Genomic DNA, 23,678 nt, shown 5'->3' on the forward strand with positions numbered 1-23,678 from the left:
TTAAACATTTACATGTTTATTTGTAATTACAATTTACATGACTCCATAAAGCAGCCCATGATAAAGGCCTACAAAATAAACCCAAGCTTTTATAACAACGTAAGTGAATGCATGACCTAGGGAGGAACTGAAAAAGCTAGCCATGAAACAGGGTGGGAGAGAATAAATGGCACCCAAAAGAGGCCTTTTAACAAAACATTCCTATAGCTAACAAAAAGGGACACATGCCTATTACTACAGGCTTAACCCACTTTCATGCAAGAGTTTATAATCCCTCCTTACCCACCTTTCAACCCCCCAAAAAAATTCTTTAAAAACAAAAAAAGACCTGAACTATTTACAGAGTTTGGGAAAGAGGGAATCTGTTGAAGGACTTGGAACATGCTGGTTTCCTAAGTTCCATTTAGGTTCCTCTTCCCCATTTTGAGGATTCGAAGTCCTACTCGTGTTCCAAGAATACAAAGCATGTATTGCTCTTTCTCCAAGAAAAGGACTATTAACCAAAAGCTTAAACTTTTTTTTCCCTTTAAGTAAGGGTGGGGTAAAATCTCAAATCTCCTTTAAGAGTTGCTGCATGGGTATCCCATAATGTGTAGCCTTCCTCACATGGAGAAAGCTTCATTGCATGGGAGGAGGAGGAGGCTAATATTGGGAGGGGGCTGGAGAACGGCACTTGCCATTGGCCAGCTTAGTTGCTTAGCATTCCTACAGGAGGGGTGACCAGCACCTCAAGAAAATTTGTTGTACAGTTCCCCATAGAAACTATACATTTACGTGGTGAACCCAGAATTACAGATACATGATCAGCGACAATTCCCATCACCGCATTACATACAACTTGTTGCACTACAACTCGTTTCTAGACATCAAAATGATTTGTTTCAACCTGGAGGGTGAATGGTGAAAAGACAAAAAAAGAAATAACAAACAACAGAAGGAAGGAGACCAGCAGAATCTTTGTTCCACAGATTAAGAGGTTGCTGGTTTCAAACAAGCTTTGGTTCGCTTTTTGAAGAATTTAGAATTGTCTCATCTCCTTCAGGGAACAGATTAGGTGTTCTGTGTGTTCAGCTATAGCAGCCTTTGGAACCTAGAAGCAGCACAAGTTCCTTGTGCTACCTTAAAGAAAAAAAGAAGAGACTCCTGGTAAAGGTGGTTAGTGAGCACGCATCTTTGTCCAAGTTGCTCCAGTGCGCCAATCCTGCTTTGACACAGAAGCAGCAGTGCCGTCAGGAGTACAAGCTTGTGGACATATCACTCCATTCACCCATGTTTTAAGTGCAGCAGGTCTGCTTGTTACCTCCTTCCTATGTACACATCGTAACAGAACACGCTTGAGAACCTGGACAACAGAAAGAAAAACAAGCATTTTACATTTGCATGAGAACATTTTTCCCTATTGCCTCCCAACTTGGTTCTCAAAATGCTGGGGAAAATGAACTGAAATATTCAGATTCTGCACTTGATACTTAACTATATATATATAATATATATATATATATATTTTTTATATATATATATATATATATATATATATATATATGCGCTACCCTGAGCTCATTGGAAATAGGTTAGAAACATAGATAGCAGAGAGGTGCTTCTATGTCACGCTTCCCTTAACGCCAAGAGCTGAGCCAGAACCTGCATTTTATTATCCTTTCTCCAAAGAAATCACAGGACAAATACAGCTCTACAGAAACAGTTTCCTAAGTTTCACTGCCATGAAGATCTTGAACTGGTTGGTTCCGATGGACAAACTCATTTTACCGGGTAGACAATTTGATTTACTTGATGCAGATAACGCCCCAAAGCACTCCAGACACAGAACCATAGATAATTTAATTTCACAGCTTGCCTGCAAGGTTCACACTCTTCCAGTGCCCACTCTGGGAGGAGCCTGACTTCGCCGCACAGCTCCAGACCCCCTTCCGCCACGAAATCCCCCACGAAAGCTGCGGCCACGGAGGAAGCGCCCAGACACACCAAACGTCTCTGTGTTGAGCTTCCGTTCTTCGGCCCACGTTGTACGCCTTGAACTAAGGAACAAAGGACCAGTTTTCCCCATCAGAATACAGTGGTACATTGGGTTACATACGCTTCAGGTTACAGACGCTTGGGTTAAGAACTTTGCTTCAGGATGAGAACAGAAATCATGCTCTGGCGGCGCGGCAGCCCCATTAGCTAAAGTGGTGCTTCAGGTTAAGAACAGTTTCAGGTTAAGAACGGACCTCCGGAACGAATTAAGTACTTAACCCGAGGTACCACTGTACATGCCCCCCCCCCCCAAGATGGTGTTGCAAACCGTTCCCTTGAATGATGTGCACGGTTAAGGACAGAGCACCAATTTACTCTTCAATATGATAACGATGATGATTTTGAACATTCAGCCTCAGATCAACTTCACAAGCTCCCTGACCAGGGAGGGTGGGGAAAGGGATGCCCAAATGAATAGAACCGTGGACTTCTGATGACTATGATTAGAAAGCCAATGAAGCTATAAAGTGGAGGTTCTAAGATCCATGAGAAACTAACCTTTGTTTCAGTTCTGATGAGATGTTGTCAAAGAAAGACTTGGATTTGTCATAGTAGCAGTTGGGCCCTAGGAGTTCTTCATCTGCATTGCCATCGCAATTCTCAGCAGCCACAGCAGGCTCCCCCTTTTCTTCTCCTGCCTCAACTTTCTCATCTGGAAAAACACATTCGTGCGCAATGAACAAGCCACGTTGCCATTTGTCCTCAGCCAGATGCTTCCCTTCACCCATTGCTGGAGGAACTGGCATCCAGATCACAACAAGAACACACATTAGCGAACTTGCAAACCTTTAAAATTGAGCTTCTTCTTGAATTCTTTGTCCAGCTCTTCTCGGTTGAATTGCGCATTTGCAGTTTCGAAGTCAAAGTCGCCCTCAAACTTTATCGTATTCTCTTTCACGGTAGTGGGTCGATTCTGCCCTCGGGAGCGATTCCTGGTTCTCCTGTTTCCTGAAAAGAAGTAGAAGAATACTTCCTAACTTGAGTTTCCCTGGCTCTAGACAGGCCAGGTTCCTTGCATGTGACCATGGAGTGATGCTACACCTGTCATTATACTTCTGTTGTGGAGATAATTATAGCAGCCCAGCTGCTCTGGCTATTTGCTACTTGAATGCCTATGAGTGTAATACTGGTGTGGAGCACCAGAACACCCAGTATTTGAATTTACCCATTCATAAACTTCTAGGATTCAACAATTCAGGCCCCTTCTCAATTAAAGCTGTAACACAGTGAGACCTTTTGCTACTGAACTGCTATTGTGAAGTTTTCAAGTAACTGGAAATTAGAGTAGCCATTCAGGCATACTAATTGGCTCATAACTCAAGAAATTTCAACTTGGATTTTGACATTTTCAAATGGACTGACGGTGGTCTGTGCTTTGGTTTGCTTACGTCGTGTTAACTAGACAGACCTCAGGGTCTTGTGGGTCAGAGATGTGCTTTGCCAGTTATCCACATGCTTTCCTTTCTAGACATGACATTATCGAATGTCATTTTGTTCTAGTCCTCTAAAACCAGTGGTGCATTAATCCATGTTCTTCTGCCTAATCTTACACATACAGAAGTAACACACAGGAAGGCAATTCAGTGTGGAAAAATCTACAGTCAGGTAACATACCTGATCTCCTCCTCTGAGGCCTTCTATTCTCATCATTCACTTGCCCTTGCATTTGAACAGGCGCTGGCTCAACTGTATCTAAGGCAAAATAGGAAAGTCTATTCAACTCAACAATATAAACCAACAAGCTGAACGGTATCAGCAGATGTTAGCTGAAGCAGACTTCAGACCTGGTTTTAACAGTGCTGACATATTTCTGAAAGAAAGTATTTCTGTACCACTTGTCTTGTTACTTTGTGGAATCTGGCGCATGTTCCGCTGGACCGCCGGAATGACTTTGATTGGAGGAGCTTTTTTGGGATTCAAGTTTTCAATGGGGCCCGTCTGAACAGCCTGCTCCACCATGGGACTTTTGCGCACTGAATGAACTGATGGAAAAGCAGCTCCTGTGGGGAAACCAAGGAATTGTCAGGACTCATGGTGGTGGTTCTGAACTGGAACTAGTCTCCCACATCCTGCCAAAAGAGTTTGGAACAGAAAGTTCTGCTGAAAAGGGGCTTCACCTAGAATGCATTTCCTGCATTTGAGACTATGTTCAGGTGAGATGGCGGCTTGGTTTTAATCCAGTCCAGGAAATGAGAGTAATAGCATAGAAATAAAATACATATAGAATCTAAATTTTCTTTTAACTGATGTTGGGAAGTCAGATTAACCACTGAAAAGCATTCAACCTGACAGCTATCCGGTTGAGCAAGATGGCCCCAGACAGAAATCTAGGCAAATGTTTAGCGAAAGTACTCACAGGCTGAAGTGAAAAATGTAACTTTTACCTTGTACTGTAAGCTAGTTTCTACACAAACACACCTCTCCATTGAGACAAGCAAGCTACATAAATTATCCGAGTTCAAGGGCCCATTCCAGACAAGCAAGAACACTCAAGGAGGGTGTGGAACAAGGCCAATGACGGATAAGGCCTGGGGTAAGAGCCCCAAGGCCTGGAAGGTAGCGATTGGCCACAGGTCCAAAATGTCCCACCCTCGGTGTCAACCAGGAGTGTTCAACTAGTTTAAATTGCATGCATTATCACAGATGTTAGCCTTCCACATAGCCACATGGTTTACACATGTTCTGATCCTCATGCATAAGCACACATTTCAAAGAGGTACTTAGTAGCCAATAATCCACAGCAGACTAGCACACCTGCATAGTTTCTGCGGCCTATCAGCCCTTCACTTCCCCATGTGCCTTGGACCTCACATTGCTCTGAAAAAGTACTAACTTAAACAGGCTTTTCCCCTCGCAAAGGCACACTGCTACCCGGCAGTAGCAAATCCACAAGAACTATTATTTGGTTAAGGTGCAGAATACGGCTGTTCATGGTACAGAAGAGAGACGAACAGTGAGTGGAGTTTTTTTAATTTACTTATCTAGCAAAATTTATGTACCGCTTGATTGTAAGAAAATGTTTAGGCAGTCTGTATATTTCCAATAAAGTATTTGGGTCTCCACTGAATCCCTGTTTGTGAAAACGGCTCCCAATGTCTCACCCGTGTTAACATAGCTTGAAACCAAGTTGACAGACACAGTGAAGTCTGGAATCTTTGCAGGGCGGGGAAAGAAATTCAGCAGGAGTTTCGTTAGCTAGCAGACATGTGGCACAACTTTGCCACTCAACAGGTACTAAATTTGTTACTCCATCTCACCACTTAAACCTCTTAACAGTGAGAAAATCTCGTAAAACGATAGTGGAAACCAAAGTTTGTCTCAAAAATGTGAAAATCTTTTGAAAGCCTTCATTCTTGAACTAAAAAGCACACATAGTAGTTTGGGTGCAGAATTTTCTTTTTTGTTGATGATTGTATAGTCCTGTTGTTCCAACGTACAAAGCTCACCCTCTTGCCTCCCAGAATTGAGATTAAATGTTCCAGCACTGTCCCTTGTGCATATTTAGCTTTGCACTACAATGGCATTTAGGGGCTAGATCATGCTGTAACTAAAAGCAACTATGCAGGGTAAATTGCCACCAAAACGCAACCCAAACACTTCAGTGTAAAGTTTAGTCTCAGTGCAGTTTGACCAAATTGTTTTTATTAAGAATGCAGATTTGAACCTCTTGCTAAAGCAGCCAAGGGACAATGCGTACCATTAATTGAAGAGCCTTTAAAAAGCAAACTCGAGCATCACCAGAGGAAAATCTGATGGAGCCAACTACAACTTACCTCCATGTGGAAATATTGCAACAAACCTGTCACAACTCACTATCTCCCTGAATGTATGATGCACGATATTCAGACGGCTTCTACTGTTAAGTCTCAAGCCCCCTATAAGCTTCCCCAGAATCCTTGATTCAGAAAAGCAGTTTTGATTAGATTTGCAGCCAAGAGAGACATTTGCAGAGCCTTACACCTCTGTTCTAAAAACCCCCCAAGTTAATTCATGCCAAGGTAATGCAACCTGCCTAGCTTCAATTATGTTCAAGCTGGACAGACAATGCACAGCCACGGACAAGACACATGCAAGAGAACAGAAAAGTAGCCACACAAAGCATAACATGCAATGCAGCCCTCACAGGCAAATTTTACTGTAGAAATTTTGAGTAGAAATTCCTTCATGCAGTTTTGAACATTGTCCCATTCCCAGCAGGCACCCTCTCCCCGCCCCCCAAGCAGCTACTTGTCCTCTCCTTTGCGAAACCTTGGCATCCGATATTTGTAGCACAATCTCAAACCAGAATCTCAAAACCAACACATTTTAAAAAGCCACAAAAGTAGCCCAAATCTTATCCAAGGCCAGCCACTCATCCACAGACAAGACATTCCGCTATACAACAGCTTGGTGTCATGCATGTCCTATAAGCTGTCAGTATTCTAGGCTTACAGGTTCAATTCCTTGAACTTCAATTTGCATTGTGGTTTCTGATCATCATAGTTTTGCAGGCACTCTCCCGGAAGCTCCATGGTGTAGCCTTCAAGGAAGGGTTTCTGAACTTAACTAGTGATCACTGCCCAGCCTCCTTGCTTCCTAGTCCCCACATTTCACTGGATTTCTCCTACGCCACTAGCTGCCTTCCCTCTAGCTAGTTCTGCCTCAACATTTAAAACACTACCCAGAACTCAAGCTCCTTTTCGTCCACCAATCAAATACCTGGAGCAGAAGCAAATGCACCAAGGTTTTCAGAAAGACTACTGCTGTAATCCTTGCTGAGGTTAACTCTGTTCAGGAGCAAGAAGGGGGGGTTAAAAGACAAAATGGTTTTGAAAACACCATGCAGTTCTTCCAAATACTTGGAATCCTCAAGCTGCTGTTACCCTTAGAAGACAGCAGGTGTGGCTCTGATGACAAGTCAGGCTCTGAAACTGGCTGAGGAGACGAAGAAGTGCTAGGACTGGAAGCAGCTGCTGATGCTGGAGGGCTTACCAGTTTCTCTAAAAGAAAGACAGGAGGGGAAAAGACAAAGCAAAGAGGGATACCAATAAGACACAAGGCACTAGGAGTTATCCAGGTGAGTTGGGAAAGAAAGATGGCTCAAGATCTGTGTGTGTTATTACAGTTTTGAGACTGGGGAGAATTTAACCAGGAACAAAACAGATATTGGTACCAGAAGAACATTCTGCATCACACAACTTAGGCATCAGCCTATCAATGCCTTTAAATAACCTACATTGCTAATAAGCACCTAAAATGGAAGCAACTGTCCAAACATACTGCCTTGGATTCCTCCTCTCCAATTTTCAGCTGATAAATGGAAAGCAGTTAAGCTGGAAACTTAACTGCTGAAAAAAAATATATAGTTAAGCGTTCTTAAAATCCGGTACAGTTTCTTCTCACTCGCTGTGATCAGATGACACCCTTACTCTCATTTTACAGCTGAGGAATCACAAGGAGTTTATGAATGAGCTGGGATTAGTCCAAAGGTATCAGCTCTGATCCAGGTTCGGTCTGTTGCACCACAGAATGAGCAGCCTTTCCCAAGGTGGAGGACTCCTACAAGATTCAATTCATAAAGCTAGCTTGTTTCTAGTCAGCAGCTAAAGCAAAGAAATCAAGCTTAATTCCAATAAGACATGGGCTGCTGAAAAGACGTGCTTTTAACAACTGAGGAATACACACAATATACGTCTTCAGTTTAGCTCCCACTGCAGGTGGTAAACAAATGTCTGGGCTGTCCACTTTAGACAGCAGGAGGAGACTCACGTGATGGAATTCTTCCCAACGGGAAGAAAAACAAAACAAAAACATTCAGAGCCTCTTCTCTCTCCAATCAATACAGAAGTCTCCCCCATTCTGGAAACTGAACAGCATTCCCTGCGAATCTCCAGCTGCAATCTGGAGTGGTACAGCCCAGGCAGACATATCAGTTTATTGTTACAGTACTCACCTAAACCAAGGGAAGCTGCATACTGCTGGCTAATTAAAGAGCTGGCAGCAAGCTGGCTGTAGGGCGGCATACCTCGGAAGGGACTGTAAGGCACGTGTGGCTGAAAGGAGGGTGCTGAGGCAGAGCTCAGAGAAGACTACAAAATGAGAGAACACCATATTATTTATTAAATTTGTACACCACCCTATACCCACAGGTCACAGGCTGACAGGATAAAAACACAATATGAAAAAACAAAACAAAATACATAAATGTAAACAAAAACAACTCAATAATCCCCCTACCCCACACCCACAAACAAGAAAAATATTAAAAGGGCATTGGGTGTCAATCAACCAAAGGCCTGGTTAAAGAGGAATGTTTTTGCCTGGTGCCTAAAAGTGTATAATGAAGGCACCAGGCGAACCTCCCTGGGGAGTGCATAAAGTTAAAGGCTGCAAAATGAAGACGGACAGGAGGTAGAAGAATATTCAATGCCAGGACAGTTGTTTTTTAACATTCAGAATGTTTAACATCACTACTAGAAAATAGCACAGGTCCTTGTAGGTTAACAGCTACAATGCACAGGTTGTCAGCAAACAAAGCCGGACAAGGGTGGGGATGGAACAGAATTGATTGCTACCCTATCATACCTTTTGGGGGGGGTGAGAGCTAGCACTCACAAAGAAACAAACACTCTTAATATAGGGGGAATAGCCTAACTGGAATCTAAGAAATGGTAAACAGAGGGGCTGTCTTGCTTGTCTGTTGTACCAAACAAACAGAACAATCTTGTGACATCTTAAAGACTAAAAAATATTATGGCATAATAAGATTTTGTGGATGAGAGTCCCACTTCAAATGCATGAACTGTAATCCTCAGTTATAGATGCACACAAAGTGGGTTGGGAGAGGAGGGACAGTGGGCAGCAAGGCCAGAGGGAAATGTAAAAAAACCTCCAATAGTGATAATTCAATTAAGAGACACAAGGGGGGCCAAGCTCAACTGCTGGATGAAGCCACCACTGGCGTTTCAGATGAAATAACTTACCTGGACAATAGCAGGATCCTGGGGGAGATTATGCTGCGCTTTTGGAGGCTCACATACAGTGATATCTTTAATATCACTACCTCGAAAGATGATATATTCATAAACTTCTTCCCTTGGAGGGGCAGGACGGTCTGTGGGACGATCTTCAGTTCCAAAAGAGCGCACTTTGAACATTAAAGAAAAAGTACTAATGTTAATACTTGGAAGACAACAGGCCATTTTATACTGCCTTTATGAAACGCATTTGATAGCAGGGTCTCCCCTGATCTGCTTGAACTACAATTCTGAGGACTGGAGCTGGGACGTCTGTTCTGACCTTGCCTGCTACATCCTAATTTGTCCAAGGGGCAAGCTCTCTTCCCTTCAACAATTCCAGTGCAAGCAGCTCTTGGTACTTGTGGTGACTGATGCTGAAAACCACCTCCTGACTCCCCCTTGTTTGCACTGCATTATAGAGCAGGACTACAAACTGGCTGTTGCAAAACTATTACAGAAGAATGGATGGAAGTCCTCTGAATATGCAACTACTATTCCTCCAATACCCACTCTTTATCAGTATCTTTTTCACTCCAGGCAAAGACCCCCCCCCCAGGCCTTTAAATCCTGAAGAGGCATTTTATTACTTTGAATTCTGATCTATTGATTGTTAATTCATTGTGTATTTGTTAGCTTTCTAAAATATGAATCACTTGGAAATACTGGAAAGGAGATCAGTCTTTAGTATCAAGGACAACAACATTTGTCAAGGTTCTAGAACACAGATGGGGAACCTTCACATGTTTGCAGGCTCCCAACAGCTCCAAGCAGACTGGTCAATGGCCAGGACAGCAGCCCACAAATTTCTGAAAGGCCACAGGTTCCCCAACCCTGTATACCTGAAGGAGCGTCTCCACCCCCATCATTCAGCGCCTGAGATCCAGCGCCGAGGGCGTTCTGGTGGTTACCTCATTGCAAGAAGGTTACAGGGAACGAGACAGAGGGCCTTCTCAGTAGTGGTGCCCACCCTGTGGAACGCCCTCCCATCAGATGTCAAGGAAATAAGCAGCTAGCCTATTTTTAAAAGACACCTGAAAGCAGCCCTGTTTTGGGAAGTTTTTAATATTTAATGCTGTATTGTTTTTAACACTCGACTGGGAGCCGCCCAGGGTGGCTGGAAAACGCAACCAGATGGGCGGGGTATAATTAATAAATTATTATTATTATATTATATAACCCCATTGTGTTTGCTTTGTACAAGCAAGTCTGGCTCAGCAATTTAGTCAAATTGAGTCCACATTTCAACGCACAGGATTTGTGTTCCCCAGTAATTTGTAGAGCAGTAATGAGACCACAGCACAGGACTAAAAGGAAGCTCAGTTAAGACGCAGGAGAGAAAGGGGGGGGGAGGACAAAAAGCATTAACAGAGTCGTACAAGACATCTATCACTTCATTCTCCCTTAAATTCAAGCCTCTCCCACCTCAGCAGAAAGGGCACAGGAATATAAAAAGTTTTGTTGGTAAGTCCACCAGGTCACAATGATTTAAAGTAAGCAAATGGTAATTTTTTAAAGAGTCTCTCAAGCAGCCAAGAGAAAGAATAGTTACTCTAGAACAGTTGTCCTCAAACCAGACCTTCAAAAATGCCAGAGGGTTGCTGCATGAACACATTTGTGAACCCAACCAATAATGTTTTACACATGTTTTAATAGTACCAAGTTTCCCTTTTACAGATCAGTTACATTTATGTTGGAGTGAGCTGAATAAAATCAGCATTTTCCAGATAGTTGTGTTAAGCTTCCGATGCAGTTATTGGCAGGCTTCCCATTTACATAAATATGATGCTGCGAACAGGATTAAGGCTGTCAGAGCTCTATTTACATGTTCATGATACTCCTCACTATACCATCCAGAACTCTGCACAAGTCTTCTAACTAAGCCAATACTGGACAGTCTTCTTCCCACTTCAACTTACTGAGAAAGAATCCCTTCTTTGGGAGACAGTGAGAACTTGGTTTCTATATCCTTGGCTGCAGATAGCAGGCAGAGCTGAGAACTGAGACTGGAGCCTCAGAGATAGAAGAGGTGTGTTTTGCTTGGCTACTGGTGATCAGAGAACAAGGCAGCACAGTAGCAACTGCAGCAAGGACTAAAATGATTCAATCAGAGAAAACAATAAAGTAAAGGTAGCTGTGTAGCCAACAATAAAAGCGCCAAACTATTAGGGGGAAACCTTTGTATTTAGCTGACTGCAGCCTCTGGGAGCTCCTGACAAGGACTTGTAAAACAGGGTTGTTTGTGAGGATGGCCCGGAGTTCAGTATTGTGCTGTCTGTAGGACCAAGAGACATGGTCGGTGGAGAAGCTGCTGCAGCGACCTGCCATGTTTGTCTTCCTGCTCAAGAATGTGCAAAATAATTACACCTGCAGCAAGTGCAAGCTTAGAGCAGAGTAGACCGTCATGGAACAGCGACACAGATGGGGTGCCCCCAGAGAGGAGGAAGATTGCGCACTGCAGGAGACAAACCCCTGGAGGAACATGACACACAGAAGCAGGACTTGTTAGGAGTCATGCTGTGCCACTGGAGCTGCAAAATTGATTCCATGCCCTCACCTCGGACAGATTCTGGGCCAGAAGAGCAAGGATAGCAGTTGCAGAACTCAGATTACACCAAGGTGGCTGTGGAAGGTACAGCATACAGAACAATTCCTGCCACTCCCCAGAGTAGGTAGAGACCTGTGGTGGTAGTAAGTAAGGACGTCACAGGAGGTGTCCTGTCTTCCAGGTGCAAAGGTTCATGTGACCGAAGTTGCCAAGTCTTATAAAGCCCACGACCATAACCTCTTCTTTCTGATTCTTGTGGATACAAACGATATTGCCGGACACAGCCTTTGACGTAAACCAAGGAACTATGAGACTGAGCAGGAAGCTGAAAACCCTTAAGAGTACAGTGTGATATGGCAGGGGGGGGAATCTAATGTTATTCTAGGCAGCTTCAGATCAAGGGAAGTACCAGAACTTAGTCCTGCTCTCTTCGTTCTTGGTCGGACCACACTGTGTCCAGTTCTGGGCTCCACAATTTAAGGATACTGACAAGCTAGAACTTGTGCAGAGGAGAGCACTACCAAGATGAAGAAGGGTCTTGAAACCAAGCCTTATGAGGAATGGGTATGTTTAGCTTGAACAGGAGACAGGATATGAGAACCATCTTCAAATATCTAAAGGGCTGTCACATGGAGCATGCTTGTTTTCTCCTGTTCCAGAGGGCAGAAACCAAACCAATGTCTTCCAAAATGCCAGGCGATTCCAACCAAAGATCAGGAAGAACTTTCTGATGGTATGAGCTGCTTGACAGTGGAACGGACTCCCTTGGAAGATGGAAGACTTTCCTTCAATGGAGGTTTCTAAGCAGAAATCGGATGGCCATTTGTCATGGATGCTATGGTCGAGATTCCTGCACTGCAGGGGGTTGGACTAGACGACACTCATTGTCCCTTCCAATTCTACAATTTTAGGCTTCTATGAGCAGCTAAAACAGCATGAGTTTAATATTCTATCAACCATGAAGTTCACTGGGTGACCTAGGGTTGGTCACACACAGCATAGTGGATGTCACAGGGTTTTTTGTTTGTTTGTTTGTTTGTTTTTGAAGATAAGAAATAAAAGTCAGCACCATTCTGTGCTTCTTGAAGAAACAAGATAAAAATATAACAAAATGTTGGTGCATAATTCTCTGCCAGCTGCCAATGGTATTATTGATATAGGAATTAAAAATATGAGCAGGGGCATATATGAAGTATAAAATTTCTTTACTACCATAAGTATAGGTCAAGAAATGCTATATTTGTGTAGGCCCAAAATTAAGTCTACTCAAGGGATTATGTTGGTATCAAGGATCCATATATTCACACCAACTTATATTGGTAATTATGTTTCATTCTGCCAAGTGTTGTGTTTCTGTTTCTCAATGCTAGAAACTCAGATATACAATCTAATCACCAAATGGCACCTTTAACCTAGGTTATGGCTGCCACAATGGAATGTCCATGCGCCATTTCCCCCTGCCACATGGAATAATAATTATTTGTATCTTCTCAAAGCTGTTTACAACACATTAAAACAACAAATGAAACAATCCAGAATGAAACAAATTCAAGCTTCAAGGAAAATATTTCAGATCCATATCTAAGTGACATTTTGCTTTCCCCGTATTTATTGATCTACTTGATTGATATAGCTGTCCCATAGCAGACATACTCTAGGAAGCTAATGTAGTGTAGTGGTTAGTGTGTCAGAGTAGGACCTGTGAGATCAGAGTTCAAATCTCCACAGTCATGAAGCTCACTGGGTGACCTTGAGCCAGTCGCAGCCTCCTAACCTACCTCAGAGGGTCGTTATGGAATTTACTGGTGGGGGGTGTGAACCATGTACTCCTTGGAGAAAAGCCCAGTATTTAACTGCAGTAAATAAGCTCTTCTGCTTACCTGCTTTAGAAAGCTGAAGGGGCCAGCCAAATGGAGATGTCAATTGCCAACCTGGCATACAGAGATCTCCACATGGTCTTAAATTGGACCCACGAGAGTCACAAAACATGTCTGGGGGATTTCTGACACTGCGCCTTCTGTGTGTGAAGCAGCATGTGGACACCCTCCTACATGTTTTCTTCAAAAGCACAGAGCAATGAAATGTGCCCTTACTGATGCTACACTGATTCTCAAAAGATACTTGCAACACTTCTTGCTGTTTGAGTCTTAGCGCAATAGGGATATAAGCTCCCATCTCTCTTCTAAGCTGCGGAGAAAGGCATAGGCTCACTTGTTGCATTTTAGCTCAGCATTTATGCCGGAAGACACAGTTCTCCCCCTCTTGGGCAGTAGGCAGTCATTCAAATTAACATTTTAATAGACTAACAAAGCCAGCCAAGATTTCTTGACCATAGGTAGGCAATATTGAGGACTTTTTGAAGCAGGAGGTGGTGGCCAGCAACACTGCTGTGGATTATCTGCAGTAGACACTTCCTGGTGCTGCAGAAGCGTTGCATTTTCGCAATGGAAAGTTGTGAGCATGGTATGTCCAAAATACAATGCAAAGGTTACCCAGGATAAGCCTCCCTAGGGACATAGGAAGCTGCCTTATGCCAGATCAGACTATTTGTCCATCTAGCTCAGTGTTGTCTACTCTGCCAGATCTTCAGAGCCTCAGACAGATTTTCCCTATCATCCGCTGCCTGATCCTTTTAACTGGAGATACTAAGGATTGAACGGGGTGTCCTACGCAGAAAAAAAGTGAGTGCTCTACTATTACTACTAAGCTGTGGTCCTGCTATGTAAAGATTAAGAACAGACAATTGATGGCGCAGGAAGTAGGGAGCTAAATCCAGCCTGCCCCTCCTCTGTTAAGCACATGAGCTTCTTTTTCCAGACTAGCAAGCAGAGAAAGGAGTATAGATTTTCTTTTAACGTAGTCCAGTGTTAACTGCAAGACACTTTTGACACAAGTTCTCTCCTTAAGCACCTTACTTGTTCGTTTCCATTTGCCTAGATTTGTGGTGGTGTGTGGAAATCCACTGCCTCAAGTTAAAGAATCTGTTGCTGGTCAAGCAGCAGAGGAAAATATTAAAGAGCCCTTTGCCTGTCTCTGCAGAAGAATATTCAGGTGAATCCAGATTGCTTGCCCTTCATTCCATGCAATATTCAAAATATGTTCTTGCAAAAAAATGAGTTGCTGACCTAAACTAGACACTACCTAGGATGTATGGTTTCTTTATCACCATGAGACTGGCTTAAATTAAAACCAAGTAGGAATTCTGTCTTAAATTAAACTGGCTTAAATTAAAACTAAGAAGGAATTCAGAAAACCTAGCCTAAGTTCAGGTTCAAAACACAACTGCTTACTGTCAATCGAAGTGTTATTAATTCAGAAACACATTGCTTTTGATAAACAGATCTGAGGGACTAGGACTCTGCTTCAGCCAGCTACTGTTTCAACAAGATGCACATCAGAGTATTAATCCTATACTAGGGAACTGGAGAGGAGACAGAGCCTGATATTTAGCTAAACGCAGAAGACAGCAGTTCACAATTGAGTGCATATCAAATCTATAAAGAACGCAGAATCAGTCCTCAATCACACTTTATGTGGGCTGATGCAAGAGGCAGGAACAGTGCAAGACTTAGCAGGATGGAGGACCTTTAAAGGAGAGACATACAAGCTGAAGGAGGTGGGGCTACATTCCAACTGCCTGCAAGGTAAGGGAAGCCAGACAGCATACAAAGCTATACAAGAGAACAATGGCTGGCTGCTGCAGACAGCCATCTCCCTCCTGAATCAAGCACAGCAAGATCAGGTATCAGATAAGCTGCACTAAAAAAGTTTATTTTCCCCTCCCCCAAATACTCCTCTTGCTTGGCTGCTGGGCTTTAGTATTAAGACACACAAGGGATTTCTTAGCCTTGGACAAGAAAACATAAGGCTAACATCTGGTCTACCATATTTCTTTAATTAAGAGAATACGTAGCTCCAAGAAGCTGGTGGGGAATTGAAGTAGAATGGAGTATACATGCAGCTCACTGCCCCCCCCCCCCAGTGCAGCCAGGTAGTCAGCTATTAAACCCTGCACATCCCAGCCAGGTTTTTCAAGCTCTTTTCTTCGGCTCTAGCAGCAGAGAAACATATCAGCAGCTGACTATGAAGGGCAAGGCCATAACAAAACACATGCAATTCTGCCCATCTACAAGGCCTGCCTTGTTTCCTCAACCTAGAGACTTGGACAGTTTGTAGCCAGGTCACAACTAACCATCTCAGCCGAATCAGGGTAGAATCAGTCCCCTACCAAACACTTGTCAGTTGCACACAATCTTAAGCTCTAACTTCTACATCATGTTCCAGAGAATACCATGCCTTATGAAAGATGTGGACAGCCCAGCACTGGCATCCAAGATGTTCTAAGCCCAAACAAATGCAAGGAACGAACAAACCCGTTTTCTTTACAGGTGTTGGGAAAAGAAAAGAAAAAACCAAGGAGTGAAGCCTCCAAACAAAATGGAATAAGCAGGGAGGAAGGGAATTCCCTTTGTGAGAAGAAAGGCTTTCAGAGACCTTACTATGAGAAAGCTGTCTTCAGCGTGATATAACTGTCTCTTGCCAAGAAAGAAAAGGGGTGAAGCTGGGGCCACCCCAAGGCATGACCCACAAGCTAAATGCCTGTGCCACCTAGTGTGCCAATCACCAGCAACAACCTACAATCCCCTTTTCCATTTACAGATTCCAAAAGCTGGAGAAATTGAAAATAACACAACAAAATGCTTTAGGGGATAGGAGGAGGAAAAGCAGCCCCTCAGACATCAGCTGCAGGAACCTAGGTCACTTTCATCATTATCAAAGGCCCCAGAGAAGCTTTCTAGGCCCATGCTATTAAAGTTTAGAAGGGGCACCCCAACCCATTAAGTGAAGGGGAAACATGGAGACATTTCCTTGGCTCTCAAAAGTAGTGAGGTGAGAAAGAAAATAGGAACCACACATCTTCCCCAAGTCAAAGACATGAGGGCCTCCAGGTGAATAAAGTAGTGCCCTTACATACTTGGCATTTTACAGGAGACTAGACATTCTCATTTCTACTCAGTTATTCATGCAAAGTCTTGAAAAATGACAAGATATGACGGGAAGAGAAAATGACGATCCAGAGACCACAAGTGGATGAAATAAAGCTGCAAAGACCATCTTTTCCCAAGCATACCCTCAGACCTGGATTTTGAGGCACACTTTTCCAGACTAAGTCCAGTTTGACCAAACTGCAGGAGGCAGTGGAAGACAGGAGTGCCTGGCGTGCTCTGGTCCATGGGGTCACAAAGAGCTGGACATGACTAAACAATAACAAAACCTACATATAGAAGCTACAAAGGCTGCAGAACACATTCTCCTCCTGGTAATGTGGGTTTTCCATAAAATGTTCACTCCTCATTTACCTATGCCCTAAACCAATCTGAATCAGATTAAACATGTGTAGATGATGTGTACTTTCCTTCCAGCAATTTACAGATAACCAGAACATGAGAATGGGTATTGCACATGGATTTTTCCCCCAAACCGGCCCTGCTTCCTGATGAAGTTTCACAACACTGAAACTGTGTAATATAGCTGGCATCAAATTTCTCCTATCTATTCTCACAAAGCACCACATTTTTAAAAATGGGAAATTTTTCCACAGAAAAATATAGGAACAGAAAATTTTCCACACCACAGCTGCTTCCCATAAAGTGAGCTTGGAGGACTGGAAAAAGGCAGCAGCCAAAGTTATTCAGAGAGTATGCAACTTAAGGCCTCCAGTTTGTACATCTTTCTCTTCAAAGTCAGCAGGACGCCTATGCAAGTAGAATTAAGCTCGCCTACTCTTCTGTGAGAAACAGCAAGAGGTAGGAAGTGTGTCGTAAGGAGTTGCAGCATCTACAAAGGCTGTTTTTATAGAGCAGACTTTCTCAACCTTCGGTCGCCAGATATTGTTGGACTACAAACCCCATCATCCCTGGTCACTGGTCCCTTCTAGCTAGGGATGATGGGAGTTGTAGTCCCAAGGTTGAGAAACGCTGTCCTATAGGGGTAAAGATGCAGGTATCCCAAGATATATTCCTTACTTGTATTAAAGAACAAAGCATGCAAGAAGACCCTTTTTCTACCTAGGCACAAGTCTAGCCAAGAGCCTGGGAAAGATGCGTGCGCACACACACACACTGTTTAAAAAGAAAGAAAAAACCCACAAGGCCCTCATGAGCAAGGCACCTCTTCCCTTGTCCAGACATCCACCCCCCTGCACTGTCTGGCTTGCAATTTGCAATCTTCCCCACTAATGGCAAAGTATATAAATATCAACTCTACATTCTTTTCTCTTTTAGCACCACGGGGTTTGCAAGAAAAGAAAAGGCAGTACTGCAAGCAAGCCATTTACAGCCTCTCCGTGGGGAGACGGCGGGGGGGGGGGGGCGAATGGGGAGGGAAAGAAGCAAAGACTGTTTGCAAAGGAGGCTGAAGCGTTGCTCCCCCCCCCCCAATGCCTACCTCTCCTTCCAGCTTCCCACCAGGCCCTTCAACCTCAATTTCAAGAGCAGCAGCAACAGCAGCAGCAGCAGCTCCTCCATCTATGAGTAGCCATGTTTTTCTGGGTTGCTGTTTTTCTTTCCCCTCTCCCATTTTTTTTTTTAAAAAAACCCCACTGCCGAGCAAATAAATTAGGACTATTTGGGAAGCACACGCCCCCTTTAAAGCTCAGCTGCCTCCCTCCTTCCCCCCGCTGAAGGCAGACAACAAACCGCACCCCCTGCAAATGAAAGAAAGGAAAACGCTGGAGGAGGGAGGAGGAAGGGAGGGAGGGGGGAAAGGGAAAAGAAAGGAATTCGAGGTAACGCGACTTTTCCGACGTCGGACCCGTTTCTCTCCTGGGGGGGGAGAGCAAGAGGATGGGGGCCCCACCCACCGCCTCTCCTGGCGCCCCCCAACCCACCCCCACCCCCTTTTATTCCTTCTCTCCCTCACGCCCACCCGCGCACACGGGCACGCGCGCTCGCCCCCCCCCCGCGGCTTGTGAGAGGGGTCTTCGTCGGCCCCCTACCCACCCTTGGCCAAGGCGACGGTGGAGTTGTCGGTGTCGATGGTGTAGAGGATGCCCTCGTAGCGGATCTGCGCCTTGGAGATGAGGCTGATTTTGCTCCCGATGTACGGCGTCCCCGAGCTCATGGCGTCGCCGGGCTGGGCGGCCGCGGGCCTCGGTGGGGGGAGCGCCGCAGGGCAGGCGCGGGAGAAGTCTGGGCTTGAGGGCGGCCGGGCCGACACCCCGCCAGGGACCAGCACTCTCGCTCACAAGACCGGCTGGCTTAGCCAAGGCCCAGCAGCCAGGCTCGAGTTAGCACGGCGTCGGCGTCTTTATTGTTTACCGCAGCTCGACCTCTTTTTTTTCCTCTCTCTCTCTCTCTTTCTCAATTCCTCTCCTCAGCAACGCCCGAGCCACTCGCCGCTGCGGCGGACTGAGGAAGGAAACCCCGGCCGGCCGCTCCTTTTATAGCCCCGGAGGCAAGGCGGCGATTGGGGGAGAGGGGCGCGCGCGCGAGGCAGGCGGGCGGTGTGAGGGGAGGGGGGAGAGAGAGAGAGAGAGAGAGAGAGAGAGAGAGAGAGGGAGGGGGGGAAAGAGAGAGCGTGCGGAGGTGGGTGGAGAGGGGTGAGTGAAGGGCGGAGCCGCGCAAGCGCACTTGGCAATGCGCGCGCGCCGGACGATTCGCGAGGGAAACGGGGGGGGGGAGGCGGTGAGGGCGGAGAAGGTCAGAGGGAGGGAAATGGGAGGGGAACGCGCAGGGAGGGTGGGGCGCGCGGCTCGGGCGTCACGTGACGGGCGGCCTGTTCCTCCCTCACGCGCACGTTATAAAACGAGCGCCCGTCAGTTATTGGACGGAGGAGTAAAACTTCGACGCTGCGGTTGTTGTTGTTCCTCCTCCTCCTCCTGTTTTTGAATAAAGGGCTTTACAGTATGGCCGACCCAAAAATATTTGTGCTGTGTTGGCTGAAGAGCAGCAGTATTTGCAAATGGTGCCCTCAGTGACCAAAAAAGCTCTCAGGGCACTAGGTTAAGGCATGCAGCAACCCTCCCCCCGCGTCCCTGACAGTAAAAATATATAATAATAAGTAAAGGATGCAATGTATCACCTTTCTCAGGAATGTTATGAGGCCAGCATCTGCCGGCTGTTTGGTCATGTGATGGTTTGTTTACATAACCCGTTTTAACCAAAGGCTCTCAAAGTGGTGAATGGCACAGTAATACAAATATATATATATATATATATATATATATATATATACACACAGTATTTTTCGCACCATAGGGCGCACCGGACCATAGGGCGCATCTAGTTTTGGGAGGCAGAAAACAAGAAAAAATTATCCTGAACCCCAGAAGCCAGAACAGCAAGAGGGATCTGGCTTCTGGGATACCGTGTGGCTGTTCTGGCTTCTGGGGTAACCGCGCCAAGCCTCCTCAGGGCAGCGGGATGAAGGCTCCCCCTGCCCAAAGAGGCTGCGCAGGGCTAAAGCAGAAGCCAGGACAGACGCGTCGCTGAAGGGGCACTGTGCCTTCTCTCTCTCTGTGCAGCGCCCCTCCTTCACAGGAAAGGTGCTGCGCAGAGAGGGAGAAGGCGCAGCACCCTTCAGCGAAGCTGGAGAAGGAACAGAAGAAGACCCTTCTGTTCCTCCTCCGGCTTCGCTTGATAGGCGCATTGCTCAAGGGGCACTGCGCCTTCTCTCTCTCTCTGAGCAGCGCCTCTCCTTCACAGGACAGAAGCCAGGACAGACGCGTCGCTGAAGGGGCACTGTGCCTTCTCTCTCTCTGTGCAGCGCCCCTCCTTCACAGGAGAGGCGCTGCGCAGAGAGGGAGAAGGCACAGCGCCCTTCAGCGAAGCTGGAGAAGGAACAGAAGGAGACCCTTCTGTTCCTCCTCCGGCTTCCAGGACAGGCACGTTGCCGCAAAGCCAAGGAGCCTGCATTCGCTCCATAGGACGCACACACATTTCCCCTTCATTTTTGGAGGGGAAAAAGTGCGTCCTATAGAGCGAAAAATACGGTATATATATATGCAATCAATCAACATGAAATAGCAAAATGACAATATGTCCAGCAGTCAAACAGGACATGTATTCTCAAGCTGCATTTGTGCTCTTGCTCGAAAGCCAGATTCCTCCCAGCTGTAAGCGCATCTGGAACCGATTTGCCCACATTCTCGCAGTGGGCAGCCAGATGCCAATGCAAGGCCTGCAAGCACGAGGGTACTCTCCACACCTGCAATTCCCAGCAAACTGGCATTCAGAGAAGCATGCAATTTGCAGTATAATAGCCATCACGGCTGGTAGCCATCGATGGTCTCACTCTCACCCACTACGGATTTGTGTATTCAAAGCCATCCCGATTGTGGCAATTGCTACATCTTGTGCTAGCGAGTTCCATAGCTTGAACCATGAGCTCTGTGAAGACCTTGAATGACATCCCCAAACGGCTGCCTCACTCTGCCAAGTGGTAGGGCCAAGCCTGAAATGCTTGTAGAGGCATAGTCAACGTCCGTTTCTGTGGTTGGTCAGATGGTTATGCACTGCTTAAGAATTACCCACAGGTTCTCTCCCTCTGCGATTGCTCTTTCTTGATTTGTTATCGAAACATGAGCATTCTGCTCGCTGATATTTTGGTTTATGCTAAGAGATAGAAGTCGCATCCACATTGCGCATTTAAAGCATTCAAAAGATGCTGGGAATTGTAGTTCTGTGAGGGGACCTACCAAACAAATCTCAACACCCTGGCAAATTATTTGCACCAAAGATAGCATACTGTGGCATAGCCCACTATAAAATTAATATTTAAAGGAGGGATGGGGAACTTGTGGCTATGCAGATGTTGCTAGATGGTAATTCAAAACATCCTCAAACAATTGGTCATGCTGACTGATGTTGATCAGAGTTCGAATCTTAACACGGACTGAAGGGCCACAGGTTCCTAACCCCTGATTTACTGCTAGCAATGGCAGCAGATAAAGCTTTCTCTTCCATCACCCTAGATGTTAAGTGACAGAGGGAAAAAGGTCTTGTTCAGAGTATTGTCTCTCCCTGATAAATTCCGTAGACCGTGCCTTGGGCAACTAACATCTCATGTTAAGCATGACTTGCTGGTCTTCTTTTGGCTAAAAACTCAGGGTAAGGAAAGCTCTCTCATGTCCAGTTTATATCAATAGTTGCCTACTGATCCATATATTTACTGATTTGGAAAAACTGGGGCAGCTTAGAGTTGGATCGGTGCTTAAAATAGCTGGTAAAAACCAGTAAGGTTAATATAGGACTACTTGTGGATCCTGAGGATCTTGATATGTATTGTCTGGTCCTGGGTCCCGTTGACGCTAGCAACTACCTAAGACGAGCCTGCAGGATCAGGCCAAAGGTCAGTCAAGTCTAGCACTCTGTTCTCACAGTGGCTGACCAAATTCCAAGCAGTACTTGAGCATCACAGCACTCTTCCCACCTGCCATTCTCAGTAATGGGTATTCAAAGGCATATCGCTTCTGACCGTGGAGACGGATTCGAGCATAGTCATTGCGCTACGAGCAAGCAACTGATAACTTTATCCTCCGTTAATGGGTCTGATGCACTTTTAAAGTTGGAGGCCATCACTCCCGTTTGTGGGAGAGAATTCCATAGTTTAACTAAGTGTGCGTGTGGAAAAGGTATTTTCTTTTGGCTGTCCTGAATCTTAACTACCAATCATCCATTTGGGGAGAGGGGTAGTAGAACATGTTGTTCATTTCACAGCTCACTTAGACCACATCGGTTTCCATGCTGAAAGAGATGGTCTGGTATACTTTGGTGCCTGAGAACATTCCAGTGGCATCACTGTGGTTAAAAAATAATATGGTAAGTGAAACAAATGATTTAATTTTTTTGGTCCTTTAAGGATGCCTCAAATATGCTACCTGAAGCGGGCTACCTCTCTCAACCTAATGGTAGGGCTGGGCTAGCCCAGTTTTCCAGAATTGCATTAGCTCTGGCATGGTGCAGATATTTTCTGTGACTGTGTTGATTAACTACATCTGGAAACGAATGATGGAATTCTACAATCATGCTAGGCAGGGATCTTTGATACCAATGATCATGAGGTGTTAGTGATGCACCAGGAAAGCATAATCAGAACTACTCCCCTCCCCTCCCCTCCCCTGCACCAGGGTATCTAGAGAAAAGAGGGCCTGAACGAGGTTCCTGCCCTCCTGCCCGCAATTGCCATAATAATTGAGAATATGCATGCATGTTTATATAAGCTCCCATTTTCTTTTGTGTGGCGTCTTCTGCGTAAAGTATGCATGCAATTTTTCTTCATACGGCATCCTGGGTTGCCCCAGGTGATGCAGGTGGTGTATGCGTTGCCATGGGGACCAAAGCCTGTATCACTAGGTGTCATCATCGTTGTGGGTATTTTCCATCCACGTCCCAGTGGATGCTCTTGTGTATGTGCTGCATTCGCATGGCTTTGTTGTGGGTGCTTTTAGTGGTGTCGCTGGTGAGGCCTAATCTAATTCAATCTGAGGATTTTGCAACTCCCCTACAAATTATGTAAAACAGAAAATGAAGGGGAAATATTGCTCTAGTGGCCTCTGATATACAGGGTATTTCTCTTCTCTATCTCACATTTAAGAAGCATGTCAGTGGTTTGAATTTCACTACAAGTAAGATAATTAGTTATTAATTATACCCCCCCATAATAAGATTTTCAAAACTAGATTTGGCTTGATATTATTAAAAATAATCTGTATTGTGTTTTTTAAAAGCATTCTTAATTATATTTCCAATCTTACTACTTTCATAAACGTTATTTCCTGTATTAAGTGACAGCTGAAATTCCTACAGATTTGACTTCTAAGCTATTTTTATTATAAAAACTATTCCTAATATTTATTGCAGTAAACCCCAAGAAATCAGAAGAACAGACCAAGGTTTTTCACGCTAGATATTGTACACAGCAAAGCACACCAACAGGGAACAATGGTTAACTTTTATTCTTTTTTTTTAAAAAAATGAACAAAAAACAATGCTTTTTTTACATCTCACCCAGCCATGTAATGCTCTGCAGCTGGAAGCAGTTATGGCAAATCAGAGACCTGTATCCAAAAAAATAAATAAGGAGGTTCTGCATAACGATGC

General features: G+C 44.9%; 1 protein-coding gene across 3 annotated transcripts; it reads right to left on the minus strand.

Moving 5' to 3' along the window:
• LSM14B (LSM family member 14B) lies at positions 1-19,073 on the minus strand. Of its 3 annotated transcripts, XM_081011416.1 has the most exons (10): positions 18,579-19,068; positions 8,997-9,160; positions 7,967-8,102; positions 6,897-7,013; positions 3,867-4,034; positions 3,649-3,726; positions 2,821-2,982; positions 2,533-2,686; positions 1,856-2,036; positions 1-1,342 (listed from the first exon to the last, which is right to left on the minus strand). In XM_081011416.1, exons 1-9 carry the CDS (start codon positions 18,697-18,699, stop codon positions 1,865-1,867), a joined length of 1,272 nt encoding a protein of 423 aa, XP_080867542.1. In that variant the 5' UTR covers positions 18,700-19,068; the 3' UTR covers positions 1-1,342; positions 1,856-1,864. The 3 variants fall into 3 exon arrangements, with proteins under 3 accessions (XP_080867542.1, XP_080867543.1, XP_080867544.1); XM_081011417.1 differs by lacking the exon at positions 3,649-3,726 and having other exon boundaries at positions 18,579-19,073; XM_081011418.1 differs by lacking the exon at positions 6,897-7,013 and having other exon boundaries at positions 18,579-19,069.
• Between the last annotated feature and the right edge of the window lie 4,605 nt (positions 19,074-23,678).

The sequence above is a fragment of the Podarcis pityusensis genome (assembly GCF_964106645.2).
Source record: "Podarcis pityusensis genome assembly, chromosome: 6".
Classification (NCBI taxonomy): Eukaryota; Metazoa; Chordata; class Lepidosauria; order Squamata; family Lacertidae; genus Podarcis; species Podarcis pityusensis.